The following is an 18,923-nucleotide window of genomic DNA, read 5'->3' as shown; positions in this document are numbered from 1 at the left end:
TTGGATACAACAACTTTGTGTAGGGGAATCTCCAGAAAACAAAGATAGAGAGTGGTGTTTATGTTTTCTACTTGCCCAGAAAACATAATTAAATACTGACCCTTTCAGTTACAGTGGACTGTGACTCATAAAAGCCTGGGTTTTTACTTTCTCAGAGTGGCATTTTATTTTTACTATATTATCAAAAAAAAAAACCCACTAAGGAACATTTACCTAGGACATTTCTCTTTCCTGACCATTCTTTTCCTCTTCTCCCCCATATGCTTGCCCCACTACATCCCAGTACAAGGGATTTAGGTAGAGGTAGAAATTACACACATTTTTAGGTACATAACTGAATACTCTTCAGGGATAAAGGCTGCAAATTCTCTGATTTCTAACCTAGGGTTCTGTTTATACACTGGAGGTGGCTGGATAAAATGATGACACTGGCATTCTCCGGGTAAACAGAACTTCAGTCAATCACTCCCACTTTTCAAAGTAATTTCTACTTTTCCCAACTTTGAATCTGAATCACATTTTAATGAGACGAGAAAAAAATTTCCCTGTTAATGCCATTTGGTAAGCAAATAACGGCCATCTTTAAATAAGGATATAATTGCACCTGGTGGGCACCCAACCGTGTGATGAAAGATGCTAAGCTGACTTAAGAGCTAGAACTTTCCTGAACTGGACAAAATCAAGAGTAAACCATCTAATCACAGAGCACGGAAGTACAACTCAGGTCATATTCCAACATATGTGTGCTAAGGAATTTTATAATCCTTTAAGAATCAGTGGAGAGGAAAACCTAGAAGATGGAAGTACTTCTCCCTAGCCAATGTTTTTCTACCATATATTTTTTAGCAGACAAGCAAGGCCCCCATTTTATTGTGGAGATTTCTCACCACTAAAATGGATTATAGTCATCCCAATTGATAATTAGTTTCAAATGAATGTGCTGATATAGGTGAACAGACACACTGTTAAGACACAAGAGGGAATTTCTGTATCTCAGGATCCCCATTTGTTAAGAAGGTTTCATGCTCTGGGTAGAAGGATAAGAACTGAGAAATATGACCTTTTTGCACTGACAGAATTTTAATATGCAGTGTTTGCAGCTGGCAAAATCCATGGCAGACTCCCCCTCTTTATCGCTACACATATTAGAGCATTTACACAGGGCTGGCTCTCATCTAAATGGGGTTGTCTCTAGCTCAACCAGCAGCTTGTCAAAGCTCTAATTCTTATAGAAGCCAGATGTAATTCTGATCAAAGGTAAAGTTTCTGCTAAAATTCTAGTGGCAATCAAAATGTGAAATGACCAAACATTACATCTTCCCAAAACACAGTAATAGTCCGTTCTGCCACACACTTGAACATCTACAGAGTTATGAAAAGAAAAGCATTATCATGTCCTGATGTGTTAAATAATTTTTCTTTGACTCCTTTTTTTCTTCCTCCTAGTTTTGCTTTTAGGAGGCATTTCTTGCCCTTACCAAGCTTACATTGTAGCCTAATACTGCATTAAGATTACTGGTAATATTTGCCAGTGTAAAATAAGAAATCCACTTTTAGATATTACCAAGAGGAATATGAAATTTCGTATAGGAGAAAGTAAAAATTCTGTATATTCACTTCAAAAAAAATTCTGGTCTCTGTTCTAAAGCAACATTGCTTAACTCTTTACTAATTTTAAATTACTGGTATGGCCTTTTTTTGCTTTATCTCTTAATGGACCCTTCTTTGATAAGTATTGGAAGTCTTCTGCTTCTTTTCTTTAGAAAACTTCATCTAGCTAGCTTTTGCAACTCTGTCCTTTGAGAATACCACAGTGTGGAATAAAGAAGCAAGGGTAATGGAGTGGAGATTTAGACAGAAGGAGACAGAGAATTCTCATTGTTCTGTGCTGGTTGAAGTAAATGCTCATTATGCTTGATTTCATTTATTTCCTGTCTTACTAGTTAACAAAAAGCTGATTCTTTTCTCCTCAACATTATGGTCATATGAGTAGAGAACAATAATCATCTGTTTTAATATCAACATTTCCCTGGGAGGTTAGAAAGCAGGGAAGTTATGACTTCTGTTTACGAATCCAAATTTAAAGTTAAATATTAGTTTTTCCTAAAAATTACACTATTACACATTTCTCCACAACAAAGTTCTGGAGAACATAATCCCTTTAGCACCATTGCCATACTTCAAAACTGACTTCTGGAAATAGGTTCTAATTGCAAAACATAAAGGACTGCCACATTTAGAATCGGAAGATACATAGGGAATAAGAGTGATTCTCTGCACCTGAATCTGGAATTAACACATAGCACCTTATTTTCCACCTACCTCTAAATAGGCTTCACAGGGAGTAAGATACGTCTTACTAGATGTGTATGTATGTCATGGGGAGGGAAAACACAGAGATGGGGAAAGCTGAACCCCAGTTTCAGCTCTGTGACAAACTCAATGGATGACTTTTTTTTCCCCACCACAAAAGGTGCAGCCGCCACCTGTAACCATAAGTTACTGCAATGTTACTATGTATTCCCTATGCCATACTTCTCACTCAGTGGATGACAAGCAAGTTACCACTTCCCTTTATGCCTCAGTTTTCTCCACCACAAAATAAGAGTACTCCTAACTTCAGTTATGTTTGGATAACATGGCTGGATATGAAAATGTCCTGGATAGCACACAAAAAGGAAATGTTTACCGTAAGTAGCACTTAAAAATGTGTCTCATTGTTTTAAAACAACAACAACAACAACGTTCAGCTGAGTTAACCTTAAGTAAATTTTTTTCCTCTTTAATATAATGAACACTCTTTAGCACTAGCATTATCTGTTGATGACTGTGGCTCATTGGCTTCTGGTCATCCTCTTTAACAATGCCTTATGATTTAAGTCTATTACCTCTCTGAACGCTCCAAGTAAACACTGATTTGGGGAGTTGTAAGTAACTTGGAGATGGAGACTAAATCAATTCAGCCTATGCTTTGTCATGTTTTTATTTCTTTGCTTTAAGTGACTATCATTACAATCCTCCAACTGGCATTTTAAGTCGCTAAATAAAAAAAAAGAAAACTATCAATCTTTTCATTTTTAACCTGACTTAAAAGAAAAAAAAGGAAGCCCTGAATTTATGTGTGGTATATATGTATTTATGTATGTATATATGTATGAATGTATGTATGTATCTGTATGAATCTGAGTCTTTCATTATTATTGTTATATAAAATCACAGCCTTCTCTTGCATAAAGCAGGAGAACTTGGATTCTGTTTGAGAGCATATGAAGAGAATTTCCTTTCCTTTGTCCACAGAGTTAATTTCCTAATATAATCTTATAAAAATGGATGGTTTCTTGCAAAAAATATCACAGAAAAGCATAGGTAGAAAGACCTAGAGTGATGGATTATTTTGTTCAGAGGTTCTTAAACTGGGGTCCTTGCTGGTGGAGGTTATTCGTAATTACACTGTATGTAATATTGTGTATTAATGTCATAATATTCACTTTTTTTAAAAAGTTTATTTATTTTGAGAAGGTGAGAGAGCACGAGCAGGGGAGGGGCAGAGAGAGAGAGAATCCCAAGACAGAGAATCAGTGCAGAGCCCAAGGTGAGTCCAGAATTCACCAACTATGAGATCATGACTTGAGCTGAAACCAAGAGTCTGTCGTTCAACCAACTGAGCCATCCAGGCGCCCCTCCCCCCATAATATTTACTTTTAATCAGGTTTCCAAAGAGATATATTACCCAGGTATGATTGATAACTACTAATCTAGTTTAAATGAAAAATTTTAATCCCATAGTGGGAGCAACTTGTTATATTCACACCACTAGCCAATGACATCCAAGGCCATAGAACTCAAAACCCCTCGTGAAGGCCTGGGTGGCGCAGTCGGTTAACTGTCTCTTGGTTTCAGCTCAGGTCACGATCTCGTGGTTTATGGGTTTGAGTACCACATCAGGCTCCACACTAACAGTGCATATCCTGCTTGGGATTCTCTTTATCCCTCTCTGCCCCTTCTGCTCACGCTCTCTCTCTCTCTCTCAATCTCTCTCTCAAAAAAATAAAATAAAATAAAATAAATAAACTTAAAAAAAAACAAAAACAAAAACTCAAACCCCTAAGGTTGCTTATGCATGCTAACATGCATGCAAATAGACTGTTTCTTCAACTTGCATCATCTTGCGAAAAAACTGTCTGCTTGTTGCAAAGGGTGAGGTTATAGACATCTCAAAGATTCCATTTCAATTTTAACATTTATTGCCACCAAAATGACCGCATGACAAAGATCTGTATGACAAGAAGTAGCCCCAGAGCAAAAAATCCCTCAAAAAACAAAACTCTCTTCTACATGTGTGATGAAAACCTAATTTATTACTACCTACAGAAGCAAAGATTAGCTGTGTTTAACACTTCATGTTTGAACATCAGCTAGAATTTAAGAGACAGGATGTTCATTTAGAATAGTAGACCTACCAAGAAAGATGTTTCTTTTTTTGAAAAATCTTCTACCTGTTTTACTGAAATTAGGTGTATTAATACAATCACATAAATAAACTATGATCAGTAAAGAGTCAGCATTGCACATCAAGCCTGTACTGACTCACAGTTCTTTTTCCTACTTCTGTTATGTGTGTTTATGAAAATTCTTTTTAGTTTAGCAGGTGTTGCCAAGATGTATTGGTTATCAAATATGCCTTCAGAGCTAAATCTGCAGGAATATTGCACATTTCCCATATCCTTTTCTGATTTTCCTTCCACAGAAGGAAGAAGAAAAAATTCCAAGGGAAGGAAGAAATATCTATAAGTAATATGTTTATGGGCATTCAATGCTAGATGTTTTAACATGCTTGATTGCTATCAGTGAATCAGAGCAAAAAGTAACAGCAGCATTTATCATGTTCTATTATACCATGCAATATTTTAACAGACAAGTCATTCTGCTTATTTCAGCTATATTCAATAGCAATTGATAGATGTCTACACAACAAAATCACTAAACTGCAAAAATGCCTTAATTCTTAAAGTAGGGAAGAGGACTTTTCCTCTGAGCCAAGAATGAAATGGCCAGCAAGCCTAAATTGATAGGATCATGCAGTGTAGTCCCAACAGTGACTTGAAATTCAATAATTAGATTCTATCAAGACTCAGAATACCAGATGGTGCAACAAATAATATTCTTGATTCTGAACCTAAATACTAATGAAGTATTTCTTCTTGTGTAGAAAGTAAAGTACATGTTCTTTTGTTCAGGAATGGCACTGTACTTTCATTGTCTCCAGTATAAACCAATGTGTGGCAAAAGAGAGATGTCTTCTATCTTGGTGACCACTGAGAGACACAATGCTCTTTGGTCTCAAAGTGCAAATTAAAGTACCTTAACAGGCTAAAAATAAGACAATCTATTCTGGGGTGTGGGGGGGGGAGTAAATAAAAATAATAGAGGCCAAAATGCTGAAAAAGGAAAGTCTATATATTTCTTTATAATTTAGAGTAATGATAGTTTCCTCATTACTATGCAACATTAATAGATTAAGTAAATTGTGGATGGAAAGGGTCTATTAAATCACTGTCTCTAATACATGCAAAGGAGGGAAGATTTCCTTATAGACAGGAAAAAAGAAGAAAGAAAAATGGAAAAATAGATACTATATCAACATTTATAAAAGTTCATTTAGCATAAAGTCTACAGACATCAAACAGAGGTATTAGCATCAGTAGTGAGGAAGATTAGATACAAAGTACCCGTATTAATAGAGTCCTGTGCTATATCTTCAAACATCTAATATATTTGCCTGAAGCTTTTCAAAATCAAAGCTACTCTTGTTTATACTCACGTAGAAAATGTAATCTGAGTTTCAATGAATTTTTAATTTGTTCAATGTTGCATTTGTTCAACCAAAAACAATTTAAAGAGGACCAAGGCTATCAGCGTCACAGTGAGCAAGCACAGCTCCTCACTAGGGAGTTCTTGAATCTGCCATAAAAATCAACAGTGTGCATCTAATAGTTTTCTTTTAATCTGAGCATTGAAAAGTGAATCATCACATCAACTATTCTTCAGGGCCTCTTTGGTTTCCAGATTAAACATGTAATGTGACCTGTCATCTTGCCACATTCTCTGTATTTCCATTTTAAATAATCATAAATAAGAAAACCTTGCTACTCTTTGGTATGACACAGCTGGTTGATTCAGCTGAGTTTCAGTCTTAGAAATTGCACTCATTCCTTGTTCAGAGTCCTGGTTCATCTCAAAGGTTTTCAGCTGAAAGATTCTTTGTTGTATTCAAATCTTGTCCCATATGAATTGTTTCGGTTACTCAGTTTATGAAGGGTCTTAGAAATTGAACTGGGTCCACAGCAGAAAACACCAACTGTTTTCCTGGTAAGACAGAGGAGAAAATGGAAAATCAGATGAAAAATTAGGCAGAACATAACAAGAAGTATGTGCTACAAACATGTTTAAGGTATTAACAAAATTCATTTATTGCTGCTTTGCATACTGAGTTGATTAATTTATCAATTATTTCCAAATGTAAGTGATCACCATGAAGATACATTATTTACTTCATGCTATTCCCATAGAAATCAGGATAGTTCAAAGAATGCAACTACGAGCACATATTTGCTTATTATCAGACAGAAAGTGAGAAGTCTGCCTTTAGCCTTTCCGTTACATGCAGAAACAAAATCAAGAACAGCAAGTGATAGATGTCCGTCCACACTGGATCATGTCAGTCTTCTCTTACTAGATGCTTTATATGCATTTCTCTAAAGAGCCCATGAATTTGCATGGGCAGTGATGATTAAGACAAAGAAAAGCTACTACCAATTTGAAAGGATAATTTTAAGTAACTAATTTATATCCAAGTTGAAACAAAAGCATATTAATCTGTATACAATTCATTTTTATTTATACACTCTAAGAACTGTAATAAATGCCAAACAGATTTTATTATTTGCTAACATAAAATTTTAGTAGATAAATTATACATATCCCTAACAAATAGACTAAATAAATCCCAGGAAATAACTAGTATTTCACATTGCTCTTCTTCCAAAATTTATTATTTGCATTGAATTCTTCCTGGGATATCAAAATACTAACAATTCATATCATATCTTAGGCAAATATAGTGTGTCCTCATTAGCTTGGCTGAGAATAATTGGTGCTGGAAAAAAAAAACCTGGTAAATCCACTTAAACGGGTATCAAGATTTTATAATAAATACTTAAACAATGGTTTTACTAAAACATTTCACCTTGAAAAATGAAACAAAGAACTACAAAAATAGAACTTGCACTTGCAGCCATGATGGAGTAGTGGAGACTAGATTTATCCTCATGCATTGAAAAACTAGGGGAAAAAACCCAATATATGAAGTAACATATTTTCAGATACTTGACAGTAGGTAGAACAGAACAGCGATTCACTAGAAAAAGAGAAAAAAAACAAAAAACAAGAAACCAAGATGAGTCCAGCAATTGTCTCTGCTTATTGCCTGGAGGCAATCTACAGGCTGCAAAACAGAGAAATTCATTCTGAGATTGGGGCTCTGAGCTGAAGAGACAAAGAATGGAATTCATGGAGGACAAAACAGCTAGAATCTGTGAAGAATGTGGAAAGGAAGAGAGATTGGGGCACCTGGGTGACTCAGTCACTTGAGTGCCCAACTTTGGCTCAGGTCATGATCTCATGGTTTGTGGGTTCGAGCTCCATGTTGGGCTCTGTGCTGACAGCACAGAGCCTGCATCATATCCTCTGTTTCCCTCTCTCTCTGTCCCTCTCCAGTTTGCATGCACTCTTTCTCAAAAATAAACATTAAAAAAAAAAAGAAAGAAAGAAAGAAAGAGTGATCCACAGAAGGAAGCTTTGGGGATCTGTAGAGGTGAACCCTCAAGTCTTTGGCTGAATACTGATTTGCTCAGGTGTGAGAGGAAACTACATGAATCTGGGTAAGGAAGTAGCAGAAAGCAGTAAGGCAAAACCATTCCGAGTTTACACAAGGTTGTGAATAATTCATATTCCCACAAACCAGAATGAAAAGATCTGTATTTCATATGTGGGCAATGGATAGTATTCTAGAAAGTTATCACCTTGCTTGAGGCAAGAGGCAGGGTGGATGTTGGAAAACTTTACCATAGATGGAAGGTGCCCTGGATCTATACTAACAAAGCTTAAAAGCAAGACTTAGGAAGATCAGACTGAATCCAAGTCACAAGACTGCATGCCTGAAACAAGTCCAACAGTATTGAAAAGAAAGATCAAAATTTGGCATTTAACATCTAATGTTTATTTATTTATTTTGAGAGACAGTGGCAGGGGGAGCGGCACAGAGAGAGGGAGAGAGAGAATCCCAAGCAGGTTCTGTGCTGTCAGCCCAGAGCCTGACGCAGGGCTTGATCTCATGACTGTGAGATCATGACCTCAGCCGAAATCAAGAGCTGGATGCTTAACCGACTGAGGCACCCAGGCACTCCATGGCATTTAACATCTAAACTTAAAAATGTACAGTATCCAATAGAAAATTAGTAAGAGCTTTATAGAGCAAGAAATTATGAACCTTAACTAGGAGTGTTATGGGCTGAATAATGTCCTCTCAAAATTTGTATGTTGAAAAACCAAACCCCCAATACCTCAGAATATAGCGGTATTTGGAGATAAAACATTTAAAGATGTTATTAAGTTAAAATAAAGCTGTCAGAGTGTATCCTATTCCAGTCTTCAAGAATGTTTATAAGAAGAGAAAATGTGTACACATGAAGAGACATGAGAGGAGACACATGCACAAAGCAAAAGACCATGTGAAGAGACAATAAGAGGGTAGTCACCTGTAAGCAGAGGAGGGAGGTCTCAGAGGAAATCAACCCTGCCACCATCTTGATCTTAGATGTCCTACCTCGAGAAATTTGAGAAAATAAATTTCTGTTTAATCCACTCAAGTCTGAGGGATTTTGTTATGGAAGCAAGTCCTATCAAACTAATACAGGAGAAAGATCAGTCAATACAAACAGGCCCAGAACAACAAATTTGATGCAATTATCTATCAGACATCATTGAAACAGTGATGAGAAACACCCTTCATTATATTCAAAGGTAAACATCAACATGATGGGAAGAGAAACAGAAGATTTTTTAAAGGCCTAAATGGAAATTCTAGTGATTAAATGCAATATTTAAAATGATAAATATACTGATGGGTTAACAGAAAAATAGGCACTGCAGAAGAAAAGATAATTAAACTTAAAGACCTAGCACTACAATCTATCCCAATGGACCACACCAAGAACAAAAATTGGGAGAAAAAAAAAAAAATGAATAGAGGCTCAGTGACCTGTGGTACAAAATCAACTAGTCTAACATGGATAGAATTATAGCCCCAACATGAGACAAGGCAGAGGGAAAGAGAAAAAAAACACTTAAGAAATAGTTGCCCTTTGTCCAAATTTGAAGAAAACAAATACATAGATCCAAGGATCTAATGAACCCCAAAGAGAACATACACAAAGAAAACCACGGTAAGTCAATTTAAAGTAAAAGCGAAAATGACAGTTTTCAAAGAGAAAAACAAAAACAGCCAGAGGGGTAAAAGGACACTTTACAAATAATAAACAGCAGATGAAAGATGGAGTTCTTGTCAAAAACTATGCATGTCAGAAGGCAATGAAGTGACCTCTTCAAAGTGCTGAAAGACAAGAGAAAATGTCAACTGTACTATATCAAATTCTAAACAAAAATAATTTTCAAAACTGAGGAAGGAATACGAACTTCTTAAACAAAAGGTGAGAGAAATCAGCACCAGCAAACCAGCACTATAAAGTATATTAAAGGAAATTCTTCAGGACGGAGAGTGATATCAGAGGGAAATTTGAATCTACCTAGAGGAATGAAGAGCACCAAGATGGCAAATTGGTGAATAAACACAATGTGTATTTTACTTAATTTTTAATCTCTTTAAAATATAATTGATAGTTAAAACAAAAGTAATAACTATGCATTATGGAGTTTACAGTATATGAAGAAGAAAGATGAATAAGAACAATAACCAAAGTGGGGCACCTGGGTAGCTCAGTTGGTTGAGCATCTGACTCTTGATTTTGGCTCAGGTCATGATCTCAGGGTCCTTAGATCTCAGTGCATTAGACTCTGCACTGAGAGTGGAGCCTGCTTAAAATTCTTTCTCTCTCAGGGCACCTGGGTGACTCAGTTGTTAAGCGTCCAACTTTGGCTCAGGTCATGATCTCACGGTTTATGAGTTTGAGCCCTGCGTTGGGCTGTCAGTACAGAGCCCACTTCAGATCCTCTGTCCCCTTCTCTCTCTGCCCCTCCCCTAACTCATGCTCTCTCTCTCAAAAATAAATAAGTATTTTTTAAAAATTAATTAAATAAAATAAAAAAAAAGATTCTTTCTCTCCCTCTATCTCTCTCCTCACCCCTCCCTGCTCATGCTCTCTCTCTTTCTCCAAAGAAAGAAAAGAAAGAAAGAAAAAGAAAGAAAAAAGAAAGAAAGAAAGAAAGAAAGAAAGAAAGAAAGAAAGAAAGAAAGAAAGAAACAACAGCCAAAAAGATGCAGGGGGAATGGTAGTACATAAAGCAGTATAATATTATTCAGGGTGCACTGTGAAGCTAATGATATACACTCTAAACCTAGAATGTTTCTCTGATTTCAGCCTCATCAAAAGTACCTGAGGGACTTCCCAGACCACAAACCACCTGGTCCATGGACCACCCCTAGAGCTTCTGATACAGGAGACTTTGGATAGGGTTCAAGAATCTAACAAGTTCCAGGAGATGTTGGTCCAAGGAATGAAGTTTGGGAACCAATACCTCAAATAAAACACTAAAAGCAAACAGAGAAGTATGGCTAATATGCCAATATAGGAGTAACAAATGGAATCATAAATGTACTCAGTCCAAAAGAAAGTAGATGAAGAAAGAAAAAGAACAAATGCGATAAATAGAAAACAACAGTAAACTGCTAGATATTTACATGCAAAAGAATGAAACCAGACCCCTATCTTACACCACTCACAAAAATTAAGTCGGAGAGAATTAAAGACTTAGAGGTAAGATCTGAAATCATCAAATTCCTAGAAGAAAACAGGGGAAAAGCTCCTTGATAATAGTCTTGGCATTGATTTCATGGATAGGACACCAGCAGTACAAGCAATAAATGCAAAAATAAATATGTGGTATTACACCGAATTAAAAAGCTTCTACACAACACAAGAAATGCTCAACAAAATGAAAAGATAGCATATGGGATGGGAGAAAATATTTGTAAAAATACATATCGAATAAAGGGTTAATATCCAAAATATGTAAGAAATACATACAACACAATAGCAAAAAAAAAGAAATAATAGAATAATAATTGAAGTAAAAACAGGCAAAGAACCTGAATAGACGTTTTCTGAAAAAGATGTTCAAATAGCCAAACGGCACATGACAAAGTGCTCAGCATCACTAATTATCAAGGAAATGCAAATCAAAACCACACTAGGATATCACCTCACACTTGTTAGAAAGGCTATCATCAAAAAAGATAAAGAGACAAATGTTGGCAAGGATATGGAGAAAGGGAAACTCTTGTACACTACTGTTGGGAATGTAAATTGGTACAGCCACTATGGATAACAGTATGGAGGTTTCTCAAAAAGTTTTAAATAGACTAGGGCGCCTGGGTGGCTCAGTTGGTTAAGTGTCTGACTTCGGCTCAGGTCATGATCTCCCGGTTCATGAGTTTGAGCCCTGCATTGGGCTCTGTGCTGACAGCTCAGAGCCTGGGGCCTGCTTCGGGTTCTGTGTCTCCCTCTCTCTCTGCCCCTCCCCTGCTTGTACTCTGTCTCTCTCTGTCTCTCAAAAATAAAAACAAAATGTAAAAAAAAAAAAATTGTAAATAGAAGTACTATATGATCCAGCAATTCGTCTTCTATGTATACATCTGAAGGAAATAAAATTATTATCTCAGAAAGATACCTGCCCCTCCATGTTCATTGCAGCTTTATTAAAATAGTCAAGACATGGAAACAACCTCAGTGTTCATCAATGGATAAATGAATAAAGAAATCATGTGATATACATATAATTTATATATTAACTATTAATATCACACATACATACACACATACACACAGAACAATATTATTCAGCCATAAAAAAGAACGAAATCCTGCCATTTGCAACAACATGATTGCAACTGGAGGGTATTGTACTAAGTGATATAAATCAGACAAAGAAAGACAAATACTGTGTAGAAACAGAGAACATATTGGTGGTTGTCAGGGCCAGGCAAAAGAGGTAGGGAATGGGTGAAGGCTGACAGAGAATTATAAACTTCCAATTGTAAGAATAAGTTCTGGGAATGTAATGTACAGCATGGTGACTATAGTTAACAATACGGTGTTGTATATTTGAAAGGTGCTAAGAGAGTAGATTGTTAAAGTTTTCTTTACACACACACACAAATTGTAATTACATGAGGTGATGGCTGGCTGTGTTGACTAACTAACCTTCTTATGGTAGTCATTTTGCAATATATATACATATATCAAATCATTATATATATCAAATATTACATGGTACATATTCAATTTATATAATATTATATGTTAATGATATCTCAAGAAAGCTGGAAAAAATCAAACAATATTTTTTATTCCATGAAATAATAAAGTGTAATATATTTTGTAATGAATACATATAATATTATACATAGAATAATAATAATAATAATAATATGTAATGAAATAGTTTAAACACTACAATTAAAACCTCCAACTAAAAAAGTCTGATATACATGAAACAAAAACTAATAGGGCTATAAAGACAAATAAAGTTAGAGTTACAGTTGATGATTTCAACACTCCTCTCTGTAATTGATAGAAAAAATAGAAAATCAGTAAGCGTACTGAAGACCTAAATACCATTAACAACCAATTGTAACTAATATTTACAGTGAGCTCTATCCCCAGACAATGGAATATAAATTCTTTTCAAGTGCATGTGGAATGTTCATCAACACAGACCATATTTTGGGCAATAAAACACGTCTCAATACATTTTAAAGGATAGAAATCACAAAGAGTATATTTTCTCAACAGAACCCAATTGAACTAGGAATCAAAACCAAAAAGATATATGTAAAATCCCCACATGTTTGGAAATTAAACAACATACTTCTAAAATAACCAATGGGTCAAAGAAGAAATCACATAGAAAACTTAAAAATATTTTGAAGTGTATAAAAACACAAACAAAACATATCCACATTTGTGTGATGTAGCTGAAGTGTGGAGAGGGAAGGAAATTTATAGTATTGAACACTTTTATTAGAAAATAAAAAGGGTCTGAAATCAATGATATAAGGTTCTACTTTAAGAAACTAGCAAAAGAAAACCTAAGTAAACCCGAAGTGAGAAGAAAATTAAAAAGAAACATGAAAATAAATTGCCTTATACATAATAAAATTTAGATTATTATTAAAACCAGATCTAGACACACTAGATCTGAAACCTAGTAACACACTAGGTTACTTAGATTGAATAAAATTGAACAATTCAATTTACACCACCAAAAAACAAAAACAAACAAAAAACCTAGTGTGGCTTTCATGAAAATGAGTAGGCAGTGAGTCATTGTTTGTTTGTGTACATTCTCTGTCATGCTGCGTTACAGTAAGATAACATTACTTTCTTCACAGGGCAATTATAAAGTTCATTTTTCAATTTTTACAGATTTCCTGATGGCTTCTCTTAAATTATTTTTTTTTTGAGAGGGAGAGAGCATGAGTGGGGGGGGGGGTTGGGAGGGAGGGGGAGAGAAGGAGAGAGAGAGAGGCAGAGAGTGAGAGAGAGAGAGAGAGAGAGAGAGAGAGAGGGAATCCCAAGCAGGCTCCATGCCTAGTGCAGAACCCCATGCAGGGCTCTATCTCACAACTGTGAGATCATGATCTGAACTGAACTCAAGAGTTGGATGCTTAACCCTCTAAGCCATCCCAGTGCCCCTAAAATCATCATTTTTAAGGCACCCATATATCATATTTTTTACATTTTTGTATTTCAGTTGTTAACTAGGTTAACTCTAGTAGATCTTTGTGTAATTTGAGGAGTTCCCCAGTGTGAGTTTCACTAACAATGAGATCCTGTAACTTTTTCAAGATCTACACTTAATCTCTGCAATCCATTTGCACTAAATTTGTATTTGGTTTCTGCAGTCCAACAACCATCTGGAGATTTATCTACAAAAACTTTGCTGAGATGGGTAGAAATAGATGTTAAGCAGAGAATGTTGTTTGGGGCCAGATGTTGGGAACTAGTTCCATAATTAATGTTCAACATATTTGTACATATTGTATATTTGTGCATATTATACCAATCTTTGTTTTTCCGTGCAGATTTGCAAGTGTGGGGTCTCATAATAATGACAGTTTATTCACTCCTTGTGAATATAGATTCAGAAGGTTTGAGTGACTTGACCCAGGGACATAAGATCGAATGTGAGAGATCAGACCCAGGTATATTTAAAAAATACAGCATCTCTTCTTGATAAAAACCCTCAACAAAGTAGGGATAAAGGGAACACACCTCAACATCATAAATATACAAAAGACCCACAGCTAGTATCATCCTCAATGGGGAAAAGCTGAGAGCTTTTCCTCTAAGGTCAGGAACAAGACAGGGATGTCCACTCTCACCATTGCTATTCAGTATACTACTGGGACTAGAGATCCTAGCCTCAGCAATCAGACAACAAATATAAATAAAAGGCATCCAAATGAACAAAGAAGAAGTCAAACTTTCCCATTTGCAGACGACATGATACTCTATGTAGAAAACCTGAAAGACTACCCAAAATTGCTAGAATGGATACAGAGATTTGTATTTTTTAAAACACCAGGAGGAAGATATACAGATACGGTCTCAAACATTTTACTCAATTCCAGAGTATTAGTTCTCTACTCCAAAGGCCACATAAAGTTAATCCTTTATTTCTCCTTTCGTATAATGCATAAATTTGACTAATTTATGATATGATACGCATTTTTATTATAAGTAAGAGGAAACTGGACTTTGGTTAGGCATAACAAAACATTTCCTGACACGCTTTTAATACTGAATGGCTTACGAAGTAATATCTAGAATCTTTTTATACTTTTGAAAAATTAGTTGTTGACTTTTAGTGTATTATAGTTAATATTCTGCTGTAATACACATAATGGACACATCTCACTTGCAACATCTCACTGTCCCTAAGAGGGACATGGTAAAATAAAATTGCTATTCTTTCTATTTGGGACAATGTTTTGCTGTAAATGAAGCACATTGAACTTTACAGTCAGAAGATAGGGTTCATGTATAAATTCTGACTCATTAACCATGGCTTGAGATAAATCATTACCTTTTGGGCCCTAGTTCCTCCTTTTGTCAAATAATGATGAAAATAGGGTGACTTCAAAAGCTCCTTCACTTTCCTTGATCATGTAATACCATTACATAATTCATTTCCTGAATTTAAAAAAGCCACACAAGGAAGGAACCACCTCATACATGTGTGCAAAGTAAATTGAGCATAAACTGATTCAGCCTTTTGGTTTTGATAGGACAGTATTTAAATGTGTATACTCTTTGAGCCAGCAATTCCATTTCAAGGATTCTAACCTTGAACTGCAACTCCCAAAGAGCCTGAGAAAGTATGTGCAAAGATAATTACTATAGCACTGTTAGTAATGGTAGAGAACTGGAGGTAACCTATATATCCATACTGTAGAATACTGGGAGGTAGAATTACATGGAAATCATCCATGAACAATATATGAGTGTATCTGAAAAAGACTACATTAAAGAATTCTATGTAATAGATTCATTCAATTTGCATTAAAATTTAAGGTTCATATTTTCAGTATATAGATTTTAAATATATATGCATACATATACATGTACATGTATAAGTATGTATGTATGTGACTTTATATATTCTTTCAGTAATTCATGTACATGAGGTTAACCAAAATTTTATATCTCAAATGAGGACTTCTCTTTAAGTATCACCTTTTTTCTAGTTAATGAACCTTAAGATGTTCATCCATTCTTTTCCTAAATATGCCATGTAAAAATTCTTTAAAAATAATGCGTTTTTAGGTGTTTGGCCAGAGCAAATACAGAAAGTGAAAGTGTTGTACAAAATGTCAACAGCAGATGGTATACACTTGTTCTTCTTAAACCAGCTTTGCTGTTTGAAGAAATGAACAACCAAGCAAATAAACATACAAAATCAATCTAAATCATGAACAGTTTAACTGATGAGAATTCTTAAGAAGGAACCAAAGAAATCAAGAATCCCAATCTAATTTCTTATAAATGATCCTTTCCTGTAATAGAGTTTGGTTTGAGGAAAAACAATAGCAACAATAACAAAATTGCAAGGTTTTCATCACTATACCAAGAAAATTAATAAAAGGATGCTTGTCAGGAGTCAACCATATATTTTTTTAAAATTTTGTTCCTGAGGCTCCAGGAGCCATTACAATTCCTAAAACAAAATCTCTGAAGATGGAGCCAGGAGCCATGATACATCAGTGATTCTTTCAATAAATTGTATTTATCTAGGAGTTCATGAACTGAAGCATTTTTAAAACTCTTCATCTGATAAGCTGTCTCATTCATTCACAAATATCCTTTTTATATTTATAAAAATGTATTTTTTTAAATTGTGAATTGATTAACTATATACTAGTAATTGTAATAGTAAATCAATCTAGGAGAGCAACAAAGGAAATTTTAAAAATTAAAACTTCAATTTATGTACATTCTTATTACAGAAGTATGTTTACTTAAGTAACAAAAATACAATTAGTTCAAATGTAAAAACATATTGAATTTTGATAAATTCTATAGGTTAAATACAATGGAAATACAAGTTCAAGTAGAAAAAATAATGTATGGGCGCCTGGGTGGCTCAGTTGGTTAAGCGTCTGACTTTGGCTCAGGTCATGAGCTCATGGTTCGTGAGTTAGAGCACCATGTCGGACTCTGTGCTGACAGCTCAGAGCCTGGACCCTGCATTAGATTCCGTGTCTCCCTCTCTCTCTCTCTCTCTGCCCCTCTCCCACTCGTGCTCTGTTTCTCTCTCTCTCTCAAAAATAAGTATTAATAAAAAATATTTTTAAAGAAAAAATAATGTAAAATTTCCAATTGCTAGCGAAAGCTTTTTGTATATCTTTACAAATATATGAGGTTGGTATCAAAAAACTGGTATTTCAATTCCAGTAGACAGGTTTAAAAGAGTTACATTAATTTTAAAATATCAGCATGTGCAATCTGTTAGAAATTAGAGCCTTTGCAACTATTTAACTTATGATGAAACTATTTCAATACCAAATTTAAAATGTGTGAGTGGGTATATTGTTTTCAAAATACCCTTAGAATTCTTATAGACCACTGCCTTGAACAATAAGTTTACAAAAAAAGGGGGGTTGTGGCTAGTCTGTGCCTTACAGTGAATGCTTTCCTTAAACGGTAATCTCTTTAGACCATAGACACGTATTTCATAATACTAAGATTCTTCATAGAATTATAGCTTCCAAGAAAAAAAATTATGTTTGGAAATACTCCTGTATTAGAGACTCCATATTACCACTAAGGATTTTAAAAGTTTATTCATTCTGATAAAAAAAAATGCAAATGCCTGATTCTTAAGTGCATTCATTCATTGTTAGAAATGCTGGTAGAGTTCCCTTGTTTGCCAACATGATTTTGAAAAGTTTTTCCAGTGATCACCTGATACATGATGTTGGAATGAATACCCATTTTAATATGGGTCTATGCAAATTTGAAAGTACGTAGGATAGTTTCTTCATAGATTCTTTATAGACTATTTCCAAGCCAAATTTTAATTATTTGATGTTACAGATATGTGTGAGGTAGTCCCTGACTTGCTTCCTTCTTTGAGAGTGATAATTGAGTGTTTAAGTGACTTTGCCATTTGTAAACCCATTACCTAATTCATCTTTAAAAACTACATGTTATGACTTGAGAATATTTTAATTTGATCATTAGCCACATGGTAAATTTCCTGAGAATTAGTACTTACCCTCTGTTACATTTTGCTATTTCATCAAACAGAAGTTTCCACCGAGGACGTCCAATAAAAAGTCTTGAATTCAGTGCTTGGTATTTTTCTCCAATTATCTTCTGCCAAAAAGAAAGCACTATATTTTATATGACACAGAGTTGGACGAATAACTTATTTCTCTAACATCATTTCTACTGGTGCTGTGGCTTCCTACCAAATTGCTGTGATTTAAAGAATATAAGTATCAAATGGCAAGCTATTAAGTATAGTCATTTAGAAACATCATTTCCTTCCTCTTTTCCTTTAAAATCCATTATCTTCTTGAATTCCATTATTACAAATGGCTGATTTTCCTAGACTTCAGTTAGTTGCTTCATTTTTAACAACCACAATGTTAAAGAAGGCATTTTAATTGCCTACTCTCAAAAAGGGTGTAGCACATAAACTTTATTGAAGTGTTTTTGCACTGCAAATACAGTTGTCATATTTGGCTCATTGTAGGAGTAAAATACTACAAATTGTCATCATAAATTTGGGGAAATGATCCTAGACAAGACAGCCTAAGACAGAAGAGCTCCACATCTTGAGTCGATCAACAAAATAACTTCTAACGGGTTGGTGTTTGCAATTAACAGAATATTAGATCTGGATCGGCAATGAAGGGTCAGAGGGAAGTGAGAAGAGAGGGGGAGAGTGTCTGAGTCCCAGGCAGACAAACGGAGAACCAATGCAATTTATGCTCCATACCTTAATTACAGCCATACCATGAGGAATAACGATACTGACTTGCTTCATGAGAATAGGAAAATGAAATATTTTTTTACATACCAAATGGGGTAGAAATCTGACTAGAAAAAATAGGGTTA

At 35.0% G+C, this 18,923-nt stretch overlaps 1 protein-coding gene across 1 annotated transcript in view; it reads right to left on the bottom strand.

Annotated features, from left to right (window-relative positions):
- Nucleotides 1-4,226: 4,226 nt before the first annotated feature.
- The window catches only part of NOX4 (NADPH oxidase 4), a 166,845-nt gene continuing 152,148 nt past the window's right edge, over nt 4,227-18,923 (bottom strand). The window contains exons 17-18 of the mRNA XM_015536135.2: nt 18,076-18,176; nt 4,227-6,366 (exon numbers count right to left, since the gene is read on the bottom strand). Coding sequence (XP_015391621.2) covers nt 6,246-6,366; nt 18,076-18,176 — 222 coding nt within the window. The 3' untranslated portion in view covers nt 4,227-6,245. The remainder of the gene's footprint in view (nt 6,367-18,075; nt 18,177-18,923) is intronic.

The sequence above is a fragment of the Panthera tigris genome, chromosome D1 (genome assembly GCF_018350195.1).
Source record: "Panthera tigris isolate Pti1 chromosome D1, P.tigris_Pti1_mat1.1, whole genome shotgun sequence".
Lineage (NCBI taxonomy): Eukaryota > Metazoa > Chordata > Mammalia > Carnivora > Felidae > Panthera > Panthera tigris.
This window is presented reverse-complemented; position numbering and strand designations above follow the sequence as displayed.